This window comes from Stegostoma tigrinum, chromosome 5 (genome assembly GCF_030684315.1).
Source record: "Stegostoma tigrinum isolate sSteTig4 chromosome 5, sSteTig4.hap1, whole genome shotgun sequence".
Lineage (NCBI taxonomy): Eukaryota > Metazoa > Chordata > Chondrichthyes > Orectolobiformes > Stegostomatidae > Stegostoma > Stegostoma tigrinum.
In genome coordinates this window covers 26,790,395-26,807,820 of record NC_081358.1, presented here as the reverse complement: position 1 = coordinate 26,807,820, position 17,426 = coordinate 26,790,395, and the positions used below count along the sequence as shown (strand labels likewise).

The 17,426-nt window shown below is 39.0% G+C and overlaps 1 protein-coding gene across 1 annotated transcript in view; it reads left to right on the top strand.

Annotated features, from left to right (window-relative positions):
* The window catches only part of LOC125451681 (retinol dehydrogenase 10-like), a 66,533-nt gene extending 49,417 nt beyond the window's left edge, over nucleotides 1–17,116 (top strand). Inside the window, exons 3-5 of the mRNA XM_048529151.2 lie at nucleotides 1,911–2,056; nucleotides 8,050–8,181; nucleotides 15,940–17,116. Of these exons, the coding sequence (XP_048385108.1) occupies nucleotides 1,911–2,056; nucleotides 8,050–8,181; nucleotides 15,940–16,063 (402 nt within the window). The 3' untranslated portion in view covers nucleotides 16,064–17,116. The remainder of the gene's footprint in view (nucleotides 1–1,910; nucleotides 2,057–8,049; nucleotides 8,182–15,939) is intronic.
* The last annotated feature ends 310 nt before the right edge of the window (nucleotides 17,117–17,426 follow it).

The window sequence follows — 17,426 nt, the reverse complement described above, 5'->3', positions numbered from 1 at the left end:
CAAGATGCATGTGGATTTTGCAAACTACATGCTTGATAGTAGCTATTTTTATTGTACAATAGCTTTTAAAATTTTAAATGAGGCTGGAGCATTACATGAACATTATCAACGTAAAATCTTAAGATAACACATTTTGTATGTTTGTGCCCACTCTGCAACTCTGCTGTTCTGATGGTGTCCTTGACTTTATTGTTACTGCTCCACCATAAAAGACGACTGTCTTGCATGTCAAAAATCTAACACAGTCTTGAATATTTTCAATGACACTGCCTCCACTACTCCCCTGTAACAGTTTAATTCCTAACACTAACTGTCCTCAACTGTGACTTATTTTGAAATTGTGCCTGTTTTTCTGGATTGCTGTTACATCAACATCAACCCCATAAAACTACCTCCAAATGTTTTTAAATTATTCTAGAAGCTCCTGTTCTTGTAAACCCAATGAGCATAGGCCCAGCCTTTTGACATTTCTTCATCCCATAAAGCATGAACCTTCACTAAACTGCTTCCAATGGAAGTATATCATTCCTTGAACAGAGGCTAATACTTTACGCAGTACTCCTGGGTGTGGTCTCGGTGATGTCCTTCAGAGTTGTGTTCCCAATCTTCCTTATTTCTTGCTACGTTTGTATACTACTTGAGATTCTTGTACAAGAGCTCAAAATCTATCGTTAATGTATTGTTCTGCAGTCTCTTTCCCTTCTTAAGTAATTCTTCCAGCCAAAGTGGACAACCTAATTTTTCCACAATATTTATTTATTTTCCCCCCCTTAACTGCACTTAATCTGCAAAGCAATATGAAGTGGTTATGTCCTCCTTATGATTTTCTTTACTATCTTTCTTTTTGTATCAGTAACAAGATTGATTACAAATATATTTGATCCCAAGTAATTTCCAAGCATTAAAAAACCAAATCTCCAGTTCCACCATGCAAAGCTTTGATGTGAACTAACTATACATGTGTTTGTTATGCCCATAATTACAAGAAGCCATCTTTAAAATAAACCAGGAATGAACATTCCTAAGCAGGGGTAAATGACTGCAGCCTACATTCTAAACTCTGAGCATCAACCCTTAAATATGGTGAATGGAGCAAAATGGTTATTGTCAGACATTCCAAATTTGATAATTAGCACATCCAATGTTTTAATTCTAAATGTAGTCATCACACATTGGCATATACGATACATCAGAGAACTATGAAGATGTACCAAGTCCATACAAATCCCTCAAGACAGCAGCCTTCTCAACAATAATATCTGGCTATACTTTCTCTAAGAAACACTAATGTTTCTTATTATACATAAACAATGAAATAGAAGAATATTAACATGAACTGATGTATTGCAAACATAGTGCTGATTGGTGGTATCTTAGTAATCTGACCAATGTGCACATACTTCATATGTAATTACATCTTCCACCTATTCTAGCCATTCTCCCAGATGATGGGCAGAAATGTCATCTAGAGTATCCTATTAAATTCTACCACTCCTTCAAATGAATTTTGCAAAATTGTATTCACTAATACTGAATGTCAAAGAAAATGCTTGAGTCCAAAATACTGCCAACATGTATGAAATTGGCTTTCTCCAACTCTTCAAAATGTGTTGAGCTCACGCTTAATAAACTTGGCATCTACTTCTCTATTAGTGTATTTGTCCTTGGTTTTTCTCCCATTGCTTTGACTGCCTCACCTCAAGTGCCTATTCTGATGGGTGGCAGATTGCCATTTATATTAAGTTATAAAAATATAAATATCTTTCACACCCCATTACCCAAAGAAGCGTAACTGTCTTGGTTACAAGACCATGATTGTTCACTTATATTGCTGGTAAACCTGTTGTCTATGAATCAAACTTACATCAAATATTTTTAAGCATACTATCTGGTCTATTATTGCCATTCAGGATTACTGTGCAAGTAAATTTGGAGCAATAGGATTTCATGAATCCTTGAGTCATGAGCTGAAGGCATCTGATAAAGATGGAATCAAGATGACACTTGTGTGCCCATACTTAGTGGATACAGGCATGTTTCGTGGCTGCAGAATAAGGTGAGATGGATAATTAGTTGTTTAGCACATAATGTCATAAATCGTATATTTCGTTCATTGATTAAATGCTTTTTCTCTTGTTTAAAAAAACATAATATTTTGACATTCAAGAAGAATGATTTAAGAGGTTAACTTTAATGGAAGTATGACCTGCACTTTCCATATCACTTTGCAGACAGACCCAGTATATACCCAACTTCAGTGCAACTGTTAGAACATGGTACAGAGAACCATTTCTCTTACCCTCATGAAAAATTCTTTTTTTGGCAAATAGAATAATAAAAGTAATTTGATAAACATCCAAATCAAACAGTTTTAAAACAATTACATTGATTAGTTTTCTACAGTATCTTTTGTTATCGCAACTGATTTTTAAAATTTTTTATAGGTATTTTCAGTTTGGAAGATTTGCAGCATTGCATTCTGATAGATTTTTCATGGCCATTCTCTGTGAGGAGTTCTGTCCACTTATTTGAATTATATATCAGGTTATGCATTTTTGTGAATGGCTAACTTAACATGTTCTGTTATAAATCATAATCTGTGGCAAGGCTTCCCATAGTTTGACTGGGGTTGTGACCCAAAACTTTGGGCCATGGGTTTGAGGCCACGTTTGCTGCCATTGAGCTCAGTCTGAGTGCTGACAGCTTCAATGTCTCTTTAAATTCCTATTTTTTCTTAATAGTGAGCATGGCCTAACAGTCCTGAAAATGTAGGTGTTTGTTGGTTTTAAAAACCCCGTTGACTAAATAATTCCAACTATCCCTGCTTTCATCGCTTTTGTTTGCTTGCCCCCCGCCCCTGCCAACGACACTGTCAGCACTGGGGTCATGGCAATTTTGAAGCCCAAAATAGAGCTATAATGAGAAAACGTCTGGGAAAGGTTATAGACTAGAATGCACAATTAATTCAATAATATGGTATTGATTGTTGTAAACATTGGTCATTGAATCTGTAAAACTGTGCTTAATTATGAAGATGAGGGATTAAAAACTTGACAGGCATTGGGCTTTGCTTTGAGGTTTGGTGGGGAGATGATAGATTTGTGGTATTTTTGTTAGACTATTAATCCAGAGTCCTAGGTCACGTTGTGGAGACCTGGGTTAGAATCCTGTCAAGGCCAGGGGTGGAGTTTGAATTCAACAGAAATCTAGAATTAGGAAGTTAATGACCTTGTAACTGTTGCCAATTATCAGAGACTCAACTGGTTCACTTAATATCCTTCCAAGGAAGCAAAGTGCCATTCTTGCTTAGTCGAGCCTACATGTGACTCCAGACACACATCAATGGAGTTGACCCTCAACTGCCCTCTGGACAGTAATTGCTGGCTTAGCCAATAACACCCACATTAATTGGAAAGCACATGTCTTTGGGTTTGACCCATTTTTTTTGGAGTTTGTGAAATTTTGAAGCATGTAATGTATAACAGAGTACCTGAAATGTCATTATTACATAGTTGCAAAATAATTTCTGTTTTACAGTGAGCTCCCACAAAACCAGCATTAAGATGAATGAACTAGTGAATCTATTGACTGACTGATAGTTGAGGGAGGAATGTTGCCCTAGCATATGGAACAGTTTCTTGATCTTTGGGTGACTCAGCATCTTAAAAATAAGCAAATAGGACCTTGTTTAATGTTCCTTCTGAAACAAGATTCAGCTTAGCAGTTCCCTCCCATCTTACCATCCTACTCAACAAAATGTCTTGCAGCACCCTTCTCATATTTGTTTGGATCACAGTGGGTGTTGAACTCTCAACCCTGTGATTTGGAGATGGGTGCACTCCAGCCAAATTGATACACTGAAATTTAATGACTGTGTAAGCCTTCAGCATTCAAGAATAAAGTAAGAGCTGAAAACTTTGATTTTCCATGATGTATATTTTGGTAATTATGTGTTATTATTACAGCTGTAGAGCATTTGTGTTGATGTATTTTTATAACTGTTTGCTGCACCTATAGCATTTCAGGATAGGAAATAGTTTTTTTGTAACTGCTAACCACAGAGAACCTTTTTTCCAAGTGAAATTTGTGTAGAACAGAAGCACTGTCTGAAGCTAGGTTAATGGCAATTCACAGGAATAAACAAAATGACCAAGGATTTATAGTGCTGATAGCTCTAAATTTATAAATTTTAAAATTATTAAAAATACATTTGTAGCTCAACCTGAGCACTGATGTGGTGTTACTAAAAGTGCAATAACTATTTTATGCTTGTACTGGAATTTCTAGAGAATGTCTTTCCTAATTTACCAGTAATGGTTCACTTTTCTAAAAGAGCCTTTGAAATGAATGGACCAATTTCACTTGAAACGTGTCAGTCTGATTTTTGTTTCTCTTCTTGCTTTTAATGATCAAGTTCTTTAATGCTGCAAGATACCTTGTTGTTTTCTTCAAGTGTGTTTTGCTCTTGCTTTCATAAGCTTTCAAATACCTGATCTATCCATTGTCCACTCATTTTAAATTTAACTATCCAAGGGTCTTACCATGACGAAGAAAGTGACCTGGGGAGAGGACCATTCAAAGTTTTCTTCTGTACAAAGGATAAGTCCTTCTTCCAAACTTGGCCCTATTTAGAAGTAAATTAAGAAACTTCTTTTTGTACTGCTGTTTTTGTATCCGCTGATATTCTTTTCCCTACAGGGAAAACTTCAGTCATCACTTTGAATGTAAATTCATTTTTAAACTCCCAGACTGATTTTATACAGTCCATTCTACTTTAGTCACAGTTTGAAGTATTTGATGCACAGCTAATTGTTTATTTTCACTTCCACAGCTAGATGTCTGATTCAAATTACACTGAGCAGATAACATTGTTCCGGCCAAACATCTGAAATTAAAATGTTGTTAAACCGATAGACTAATTGCTAAATTAGTTCATTTTCAACAGAAAACTAATTGAAGTCACTTCTTTTTTTCTTCTTTGGTGCATTTAGGGGGAAAAAAAAACATTCCTCCCCCAACCCACTGAGCAGTGTTCCTGCTAAACTTCTAATATCTGACCTTTGTCCCATATTCCCTAGATAATCTTTCATGTTCAAAAACTATTACCGACATAAAACTAATTGATGACAAGCGATGTTAGATTATTATTTAAACCTTCCACCAATCTTTGCAGAAATTTATTCCCAATTTCACTCCTGATGGGGTCTGGCTGGGTCTAGCTGTAATTTTAGCTATGTCACAGTCCTAGATTTCAGTATCCACATTCTGCTTTTGTTAAATCTTGATTTTTTTTTTGATCTCATGACTCTTGTGTAATAATACTGCAGTCTCTGGAATTTAGAAAATTGTGTAATCTCTCCCTGTTTAATCTTGGAGTCCATGTACTTTTTTCTGGTAAAGCTGCATTGCACTCCCTCCAAGCCCAGTGTACGTACTTAGGTGCAGTGCCAAGCATTTAATATGTTGAGCAATGTGATCTAACAAGAGGTTTGTATGTCTGAAGCATGAATTTGACTTCTCCTTCCATTTCTATCTAGATGTAAAGACAGTCATTTCAACAGCCTCTTTGATTACCTGTTAATCTTTTGTGCCCAGGCAATGCATGAGCAGTGGTGAAAGAGAAAAGTGTTGATAGCTGGGCAGGAATGGCACGATGGGTGGCAATGGGAGGCTGCTGATGGCTAGATGGGGGTTCAGGATGCTAAGTGATGAAGGGATGATGTGAGCAAGGTGGATGGGGAATTGGAAGGTATCACATTGGGAGTGAGTCACAGATGGGTGTGGGTAATGACTAGTGGGGCAAGTGTTGGAAAGAGGAATGGTAATGGATAGGTAATGTTGACAACTGGGCAAGATGGTGCTTTTGAAGGGAGATGGGGTAAGGTAACTGGGTGAGAGCACAAGGGATAGATAATGGGTGTGGGATCCAAGGGAGCAGGAATATGGATGTGATGACAGCTGGCCATGAGTTACAGAAAGGTGGTTCTTGATGGGGACAGATGTATGAGAGTGGTCAGTGGTGTTGATGGTTTGAGGCCTTGGGGTGGATGTATGAGGGATCTTTTGACTGGGCAGGTGGCAATTGCTAGAGATGGCATGGATTATGAATTAGCAGAATGAAGGGTAGCAGTAGCATGGAAGGCAGTAAAGGGACACAAGGCATGGACAGGTGGTAGGGGGTTGACTGCTGGGCAGGATGGCTTATAAAAATGTTTCTGAATCACACTTTTGTTTTCAACCCTTGTTGGAGTTCTTGCCTACATTTTGTCACATTTTACTGATTTCTGGATCTCTTCCAGTCACAAGAATCTCAAGCCTTTTTATTTGATGCAGTTCTTCTGTGTGCTTTTTCTTATCTTTTTGTTCCTAGAGCTCTTTGCTCACACTGGTTTTGTACTACATTTTTGAACACCTGCTGGTCTTCAGTTATTTTAAATTTTCCCAGTCTACTGTAGCTAGATTGTTTCATTGGATGTGAACCTTTTAAATATTTGTTTCTTCTTTTCAAACTACATTGCACCAAAATGAGTTCAATGCTTATGCTAAATTGGTATTAGAAAGGCTATCTGTACATATAACTGCTAAGACATCTAGACAAAATAAGGTGCATCCAAGATTACTTACAGAAGTAAGAGCAGAAATCGTGTAAGCACTGTCTATAATTTTCCAATCATCTTGGATTTGACAGTGGTGCCAGGAGACAAGAGAATTGTGTATGTTACACCTACGTTTCTGACTTTTTTTTGAACAGAAGTGCAGCAACATTTCCGGCAGTAGTACTGAAGACTTTGTGCTCCAGAACTTGCCTCTCCCTTAGCCCAGCTGTTCCAGTACAACACTGACATCTGTCCGATAATGTGGAAAATTGTCCAGGGATGTCCTGTAGACAAAAAGCAGGACAAATCCAACCCAGCCAACTATTCCCCCTCAGACTACTTTTGATTATCAGTAAAGTGATGGAAGGTATCAACAGTGCTATCAAGCTCAGCAATAACCTGCTCAGTGATACCCAGTTTGGGTTCCAGAGGTGAGATGAGAATCAGTCTGTGACATTAAGGCAGCATTCATAGAGTTATAAGAGTTGTACAACATGGAAACAGACCCTTTGGTCCAACTCATCTATGCTGACCAGAAGACCTAAATTTGGACCATATCCTGCTAAGCCCCTCCCATTCCTGCATCCATCCAGATGCCTTTTAAATATTGTAATTGTGCCAGTCTCCAACACTTCCTTTGGCAGCTCATTCTATTTCATGTCCTCCACGTGAAAATGTTACCCTTTGGGTCCCTTTTAAATCTTTCACCTTAAGCCTATGCCTGCTAGTTTTGGACTCCCTTCCTTGGGGGAAAAAGACCTTGGTGATTCACCCTGTCCATGTCCCTCATTATTTTATGAACCTCTATTAGGTCATCCCTCCAACCTCTGCTCTGGGGAAAATAGTCCCAGCCTGTTTAGTGTCTGTCTATAGCTCAAACCTTCCAACCCTGGCAACGTGCTTGTAAATCTTTGTGGAACTCTTTCAAGCTTAACAACATCTCTCCTATAGTAGGGGGACTAGAATTGAATGCAGTATTCCAAAAGTGGTCTAACCAATGTCCTGTACAGCTGCAACATGACATACCAACTCCAAAACTCAATGTACTGAGTTGTGCCTGCAATTCATTCAGTACTTTTCCTTCTCTGGGTAATAAGGTTGTGCTTCTGCTGTGATTTTATTACGGGGCAGGGCAAGGAGGCAGTCTCCAAATCTACATCATTCAGAACAGAGTTTGAACCCTACACTAATGGTATTCCTACCCATGAGGATGGGTAGGTGTGTGGTTAGTGGTACGAGGTTGGGCTGTTTAACTTGGTGGGGAAATCTCCTTTCTGGAAGATAGTAGGTTGTCTACTACTATAAACTATACCAGAGCATATAGAACAACTGCTTCATATAAAATGTTACTTTAATAGTACCTTGTGCTTTACAAAACTTGCAACTATCAGTAAAAAAAATTGAAAATTTATATATAAAAATCAAAAGGACTATTCTAAAACTTCTCTTGTAGGAAAGAATTTGAGCCCTTCCTTCCACCTTTGAAACCAGAGTACTGTGTGAAAGAAGCTATGAGAGCCATCCTCACAGACCAGCCAATGATTTGTACACCTCGGCTAATGTATACTGTGACCTTTATGAAAAGGTGAGTAGGATAAGAAAAAAAAAGTTGAATTACATTATCTGCCAAAGTGACGCCAAAGGGAGAAAAGTTTTTACAATAGCTAATTTGTGCAACATTTCAATGGCAAGATTCTAATTTGTACTGGTTTTTATAATTTCCCTGGAGGTAGTGCACATATGTTTGCAGGCACGTAGCATTGCTTTGTTCAAGCTTTAATTCCATCTTTTTGGAAGTAAAACAGGACAAACCTAACCGGAAAAAAATCTCATTAAGTCAACGTACAACTACTCAAATAGAAGTGATGCCATGACCAACTGATTTTTTTAATGAATATTCCATAATAGATCATATTGCAAATGTCCCTTTTTGAGAGCTACTACAAATTCACAAGATTCTTTAATTGGCCAATTATACTGACATGAGTACAAGCACAAGATGTTAAATAAACCATCACTAAGCTTACATTTGCTAACATTATCTGTGAAACATTGGGACAGACTTATCAATTTCTGACAGTTGGTAACAGCAGGAAGATACATTACTTAAAACTGTAACTGTACGCATGCCAGCTTTATTGCCAATTATTTCCTGGAGGGTACTGCTGCACTACCAGTCTTTTCCTGTCTTGTACTGGAGAGATTTTATGGCAGGGGAGTGGCACAAGTGCTGCAATTCTGAAATAGTGCCAAAAATTGTGCACTTTCCTAACTTGCCCCCCTACAAATACTGCCTAACTCCTGATCTGTGAAGAGGTAGTCCCAAGAACAAAATACTGGTACTTGCTTGTAAAACATCTCAAATTGGACCCATTCTGTACCGGAGGTTTCTAAACTGCAGGAAGCATAGCATGGTACCAAAAACAGCACTTGGATCATTGGTGTCTCTGCAGATGTCCTCTAGTTGCCAGAACTTTGATAACAGTTGGATATCCTCCAGTGTGCTTTGCATGCTAATGACGACTGTTCCCTGAGCTGCCATCTGTAGTACACACTGTACATGGAACAGTTTGATTCCATGTAAGGGATTTTGATAAGGTCATTGTGCGAAAGGCTACGAGTGAACAGATCTGCATAAAACACAGCTGCTTCCTGATTGTTAGTAAACAGTGTAAGCATATTAACAAAATGTGAGGGATACCAATCGTTCACAGCACAAAGGGAGGCTATTTGGCCCATTGAATCCATGCCAGCTCATATCATTTTGTACAGAAGAGGCCCTGCATCTCATTAAGTCTGTACTGCCAAAATTAACTAGTGCCTACACCTTCCTGCACTAGGCCCAAAGCTTTGAATGTTACGATACTTCAGGTGCTCATTCGAGTACTTTTTTAAAGGTTGAGGTTTCCTGCCTCAACTATCCTTCCAGGCAGTGCATTCTGGATCCTCCTATCTTCCTGGGTGAAACAGCTTTATCCTAAAATCCCTTCTAAGCCACCTGCCTTATAGCTTAATTAGCCTCTTGGCCCTGTGATGAAGGAGAACAGCTGCTTTCTATTAACTGTCTATGCCCCTCACAATCTTGTATACTTCAGGTCTCCTGATCCCACCTATTATTTACTCCACTTCCCTCCCTCCATCCCACTCGTAGCTAGGAAAAGGTTGGTGTATATATGCTGAAATCAGTTCTGAAGAATGGTCACTGGACCTGAAAAATTAACTCTGCTTTCTGTCCACGGATGCTGTCAGATCTGCTGAGTTTTCCTAGCTATTTCTGTTTTTGTTTGATTTCTAGCATCTGCAGTTCTTGTAGATTTGTCAAGCTTATCCAGCCTCTCTTCACAACTGAAATGCTCCATCCCATGCACCATCCTTGTGAATCTCCTTGCACACCCTCCAGTGCAATCATATCCTTCCTGTAGCGTGATGGCTGCACACTGCACTCCATCTGTGGCCTAACCAACTTTCTTTACAGCTCCAAGATAACTTTCTATTGCATAAACTTTAATTTTGATAATTAGCCTTTTATTGTCAAATATGTCACTGTATTTCCTGGACAAACTTCTGTTACTTCATCAAAAATTCAACTAAATTTGAGCACAATCTGCTTTATCATTTCGTGACATCCAAATCTTTCCTTTGTATTACTGCCAGCTTTCCACTTTGTCTCTACTTCTCTGAACACCTTGTGTCCTTTTGTATTGAGTGCCCAACCCTTACAATTTTAAATCCATGTTCCCATTATTGCTACTGTGGTGTATTGCTACATATTTGTGTACAGCACTAATCCTGTCTTCCCATTTCTCTTCCTGGGACAGTCTTCATCTGAATCGTGCTGGAACCAGAGCCCTAGCAAATTGCATAACTGGTGCTGTAGATGGGACTTTAAACTAAATTTGCGGGGCGGGGGGGGCGGGGGGGATGGTGGTAGGGAGGGAAAGAGGGTGGGTTCGGTTGTAGGGGAAATCACAAAACCCAAATTAAAGGAGGAGGTAAGCGCACAGGTTAGTGATGTGGCAGATGATTACCAGGTGTTAAAGATAAGAACCAGAACCAGCGATTGTCTTTTTTATGCACCAAGGATTTATAGAACAATATGGAAATTTACCAGTGGAACAAATTTGAAAGCTTTGATTCTAAATGCACGAAGCATTCGGGGGGGAGGGGGGGGGGAAATTAATGAGTTAATGGTGCAAGTAGAAACAAAAGGGTATGATTTGGTAGTAATTACTGAGATATAGCTACAAGGAGACCAGGGCTGGAAACTGAAGATCCAAGAGTACTTGACATTTCAGAGGGATAGACAAAGGAAAAGGAGGTGGTGTAGCTTTGCTGGTGAAGGAAGGGATCAGTGCTGTAATGAGAAACAACATGAGCACAGGAGATCAAGATGTGGAATCAGTCTGGGTAGAAATAAGAAATAGCAAAGGGAAGAAGTACTTGGTCGGAGTAATCTATAGGTCCCCAAACAGTAGTTCTGCAGTGGGGCACAATATAAACAGTGCAATATTACAGGCTTGCAAGAAAGGTACGGTTATAATCATTGGTGATTTTAACATGCACATACATTGAAAAGAATCAAATTGGCAAGGGTAGCCTGGAGGCAGAGTTCATTGAATATATTAGATTTTCTTGGAACAGTACATTTGTGGAACCAGCCAGGGAGCAGGCTATTCTGGATTTGGTATTAGGTAATGAGGAGAGATTAATTAATGACATTGTAGTTAAGGATCCTTTTAGGGAGTAGTGACCATAGTATGATTGAATCCAAAATTCAGTTTGAGGATGAGAACGTGCGGTCCCACACAAGTGTCCTAGAATTAAACGGAGGAAATTACTTGGACCAAATCTGTCCTCATGCCTATGTAGATTGGGTAGGAAAGCTAAAAGGTAAGTTGGCAGTTGTTTAAGGAGCTACTCAATTCCTCGCAACTAAAACATATCTGTGAGGAAGAAAATTGGTAAGGGAAATAAAAACATTGACTAAACAAGGAGATCAAAGGCAATATAAAGATATACCATATTGCAAAGGCCAGTGGCAACCAGGTGATTTGGGAAACTTTCCAACATAAACAAAGGGATACTAAAAATTAATAAGGGCCAAGGTAAATTACAAAAGAAAAATGGCACAACATATCAAAAAGGATAGCAAAAGCTTCTATAGGTATTTTAATGGGACAAGAGATGCTAAGGTGAATGTTATTCCCTTGCAAGATGAAACCAGTAAGTTAACAGCAGGGCACATGGAAATGGCAGAGATGCTAAATCAGTACTTTGCCTCGGTTTTCACGGTAGAGGACAATAGTATCATCCCTATTGGAACAGGCATGTCAGAAGCAATAAGAAAGGAAGAACTTAGAACAATCAACATTTGATAGGGAAAAGGTACTCTTCAAACTATTAGGATCACGGGCAGACAAGTCCCCTGGGCTTGATGGCCTACATCCTAGAGTATTAAAGGAAGTGGCATCGAAGATAGAGGATCAATTAATTACAATATTCCAAAATTCCCTGGACAAGGGAAAGGTTCTAGGAAAGTAGATTGGAAAAAATGCTAATGTAATGTCCTTTTTGAAAAAGGACAGGGGGCAATATGTAGGAAACTACAAACCAGTTCGTTTAACATCTGTTGTTGGCAAAATATTAGAATCAATTATCAAGGAAGCAATATCAGAACATTTGGAAAGTCAAAATGCTATCCATCAGAATCAGAACAGTTTTATGACTGGTAAATTATGTTTGACCAACTTGCTAGAATTCTTTGAAGATGTGACAAGCAACGTGGATAATGGGGATTCTGTAGATATATTAGGCAGAAGGTGTTTGAAAAGGTGCCACATAAAAGGTTAATTCACAAGGTTGGATCATATGGGACTAGGACTAATTCTTAGCTTGGATTGGTGACTGTCTTCTGTCCATCAGCCAGAGTCGGGATAGATGAGATAACAAGGTGTAGAGCTGGATGAACACATCAGGCCAGGCAGCATCAGAGGAGCAGGAAGGCTGACCTTTCTGGTCGGGACTCTTCAGTTTTCTGAAGAAGGATTTAGACCTGAAATGTCAGCTTTCCTGCTCGGCCTGCTGTGTTCATCCAGCTCTACACCTTGTTATCTCAGATTCTCCAGCACCAGCAGTTCCGACTATCTGAGTTGGGATAGATGGGATCTTTTTCTGGATGGCAAGAAGTAACTAGTAGATGCCACAGGGTTTGGCCTTGGACGCCAGCTATTTACAATCTACATTAATGACTTGGACCCAGGGATCGAAGGCTCTATAGCCAAACTTTTGGTCAACAAAATTAGGCAGGATGGTAAATTGCAGTGAGGCAATGAGAACTCTACAAATGGATCTTGTTAGGTTAGGAGAGTTGGCCAAAATGTGGCAGATGGAGTTTAATGTGGAAAAGTGTGAGGTGATGCATTTTAGTCGGGGGGGGAAAAAGGGAAGGTGACCTATTATCTCAGTGAAGAGAGAACTTCTGAGTGTTCTAGTGCAGAGGGATCTAGGTGTCCTTTTTCATGAGTCACAGAAAACTAGCGTGCAGGTACAGCAGATAATAAAGAAAGCGAATTGAATGTTGGCTTTTTATAAGAACTAGGAGCAGGAGTGGGCCATCTGGCCCCTTGAGCCTGCCCCGCCTCTTAATAAGATGGCTGATCTTTTTGAGACTCAGCTCCACTTACCTGCCCACTCACCATAACCTTTAATTCCTTTACTGTTCAAAAATTTCTGGCCTCTCCTTAAACATTCAGCAAGGTAGCACTAAGGAGGTATTGTTGCAAATTAACAAGCCACTGATGAGACTGCACCTAGAGTATTGTGCACAGTACCCTGGACATGTCGTAATAGTGCCCCTCCCTACTCACTGCAGGTGTGACTGCACTGGACCAAACTGGCATCCAGGAACTCCGACATGCTGCAGCTATGAAATATCAGGGGTTCTGCTATCCTTAATGTGTTCTAATTAACTACTTGAATCAATATAATTGAATAAAAATAATAGTTTTATACCTTGCCACCCATTTATATACTACAGTGAACCTTAAGAATAGAATAGACCTTAGTCACTTAGCAGATATTCACCAAATAATTAACTTACTCTCCTGCAAAAGAGTAAGTCAGTTTTCTAAATCTGACAAATTTAGAAAACTAATAAAGCAACATGATAGCACTTGCTCTTCTTCCCCTTAACTAGCCAACTCCAGAGTGTTGAATATTAATGTATCTTTTTTGGCACGTTTACATAGTCAGTCATACGGCACGGTCCAATTCATCTGGGCCGACGAGCCATCCACAGAACAGAGAACAGTACAGCACAGTACAGGTCCTTCGGCCCATGATGTACCGAACTTTTACCCTAAACCTGGTGTCTATCTAACCACCACCCCTACCTTATACTAGCATCCATATGCCTGTCTAATGCCCATCTGATGTGGTCCCATTTGCAATCATTTGGTCTATGTCCTTCTTAATCCCTTTCTATTCATATACCCAACCCCTGTCAGGTCCAGGGAACAGGAGTCCTCAGTTCTGAGGATGGGGCACCAGACCTGAAACGTTAACTCTATTTTCTCCTCCACAGGTGCTGCCAGACCTGCTGAGTTTTTCCAGCAACTTTTGTTTTTGTTTCAGGGAACATGTCTGTCTTTAGCTCCACAGGTTTCCCTAGTACTACTATTCTTTAACCATGGTTAGCTCATCTCTTCCCAGAATTGTCCTTTCTCACTGGGATATATATTTTTTTTAATCTGGCAGGCTTCTACGAAAATAGTTCATGACCATGTTCTGCAAATACCTTTTGCTGCTAAACTCCTTTCCCAGTCCACTCCATCCTCATTCCTTTGAAATTACCCTTAAATTTAGCTGTTATTTCTGACTCGCATTTGTCCCTTGAACTGAATGCTAAATTTTATCATGTTACAGTCACTGTTTTAGAACATAAAACATTACAGCACAGTACAGGCCCTTCAGCCCTCAATGTTGTGCTGACCTGTCATACCAATCTGAAGCCCATCTAACCTACACTATTCCATGTATGTCCATATGCTTGTCCAATGACAACTTAAATGTACTTAAAGTTGGCGAATCTAGTACCGTTGCAGGCAAAGCGTTCCATTCATTTACTACTCTGAGTAAAGAAACCACCTCTGACATCTGTCCTATATCTTTCACCCCTCAATTTAAAGCTATCTTGGGAATCATTTATTCTGAGATCATTATTAAATTCATTTAATAACACATCATCAGATCCATAAAAGCCTGATTGCTGATGTATCTGCAACATCATCTTCTTTTGTGATGATACTACCCTTAAGTGACCACTTGTTAATTTCCAAACACCTAATTTTGAATGGAGGTGATTGTGGGTACTGAACCTACTTGCACCCTCCCCTCCCCACTGATGTTTGTTTACTGTCTCTCACTCCTACCACCACTCTACCTCCCATCTGATTTCACTTGTGAATTAACGAGAAATGCATTCTTCAACAAATAGTTGCAAGGTCGTGGTGAAGTGAACAGCTTCCTGCTGTATCTTACCTTTTGCTGCCTGAATTTAAGGAGAAGCAGAAAATGTTGATTTTTGAACATTTTAAAAATACTGATGTTTCCCCCGTGTTCAGTTTCCAAACTTCACACCCTCCAAAACCATTGAAGCTCAGTGCAAGCTGGAAAAACCACCTCACTTTCTCCTTGGGACCCTAAACCTTTGGACCCAATTCAGTTCAGTAATTTTAGGGCTGGAGGATCTTCTCCCATGTCCTTAACCCCAAACCCCACACACCAGGCCTTGTCATTCCATATTCTATCAGCCGCTACCTCATACAACCCATTGTCAGTCCCTAATGGACCCTATTAGCAATTAAGATAATAAAATGAGGCTGGATGAACACAGCAGGCCAAGCAGCATCTCAGGAGCACAAAAGCTGACGCTATTAGCAATTATTCATTCTTTCAGCCTGACCTTTACACAGTCCTTTATCTGTGCAACTGTTTTTCTCGCTTTCCGGGCCTCCTCCACCAGGTATCGTTTACTACTTCCCCCTCCCCCTCCCCCTCCACCCCTTCTCTAGCATATATGCCAATTTCTTCCTAGCTACGATCAGTTCTGAAGAAGGGTCAGTGGATCTAAAACATTAACTCTTGTTTTCTATCCACAGATGCTGCCAGTTTTTCTGGTAATTCATGATATTGTTTCTGATTTCCAGCAACAGCGTTTTTTTTCCTTTCTTCTTTCATTTAGTATTTACAAACATTTGTTTTGAATATTCATATTTTAGGCCGTAAGTTTAAAGAGGGAGATTGTCTTTTTGCATTTTAAAAACAATTTTTTCTTCTGTTTCAGCATTATGCCATGGGAAGCTGTTGTCTGCATGTACCGATTTTTGGGAGCAGATAAGTGCATGTATCCATTCATTGCTGAGAGAAAACAGGCTTTAAATAACAATGAAGCCAAAAATGAAATCTAAAGCAAAACTGATTGTTACATCCAGCACTGGGACCTCTTGTAGAAATGCATGCATTATTTGACTCATCAACATCTCTATACAAATCAAAGTGCTGCAGTGACTACATTTGAGTGAACTCTCTTGGCAAATAGCTGTGAAGCTTCAGCTTTCCATGATCACTGTGGAAAAAGCAGTTGATACTGTACCTGTGTATTGAACAAGTAACAAGATAAATGTATTATTCCAATTGTTTTGTATAATTTTTCTAGTGGTTAGACTTGCACACATTTTAATGCCAACTGAGCAAAGTAAGATATGACATTTTTAACATTTTGACTTTTACTCAGCAATGCGATTTGTGTTTGCTGTTAGAGCTGTATTTATGTGATGTTCAAATAGAGATGTAGATAAGTGCAGTACTTTAGAAAATTCCTACTACTAAATTGTTTGAATAGTAAATGCACTGTAATAATTGACTTCTCCCACAGTCCACCACACATACTTTAGTAAATATTAGAATTACTAAAACAATGGAATATTCAATTACTTACCCTGAACCTGGGCAAATTTCTGCAAATGTATCTTGCAGTTTAAGATTACAGAACGTGTTCCCATACAGCACTAGAAAACATTATTTTAAGAAAAAAATCTCTCATTAGTGTGCCTTTGAATAGACTTTAAATGTCGTCCTATTTTCTGTGGATTAGTGGTCCATTTTTTTAAAAGCCTGAAATTTCTACCTCCTTTGTATATCTATTTGTATAACACCTAAATTTGTTTATCAGAGGTTATAACGGTAATGTCTTTTGTGTGTCTTTGTGATCACTTTATATACAGATCAATATCTAGTCTTCAAGTTTTTTAAATAATATAGCTAATTGTAAAGAATTTTTAATTAAAATGCCATTTAAGATGCAAAAAGATGTGCACAGTTTTTACGATCCCGCGTATTGAAGAAACAATAACTGGACTTCACTAAAGCCATTGACAAGATTCTGCGTGGTAGACTAATTAGTAAAGTTAGATCACATGAGTTCAGGGTGAAGTTGCCAGTTGGATACAAAATTGGCTCAACAGTAACAGACAGAGGGTGGTAGCGGAGGGTTATTTTTCAGACTAGAGGCCTCTGACCAGTGGTGTGCCACAAGCATCAGTGCTGGGTCCACTGTTTGTCATTCAAGTCATTTATATAAATGACAATGTAGTTAGTAAGTAAGTAGTAAGTTTGGGTGGTATAGTCTACAGTGAAGAAGGTTATCTAAGATTACAGAAGGATCTTGATCAATTAGGCCATTTAGATTGAGGAGTGGCAAATACAGTTAAATTTGGATAAATGCGAGTTTTTTTGGTAAAACAAATGTGGTCAGGACTTGTACAGTTAATG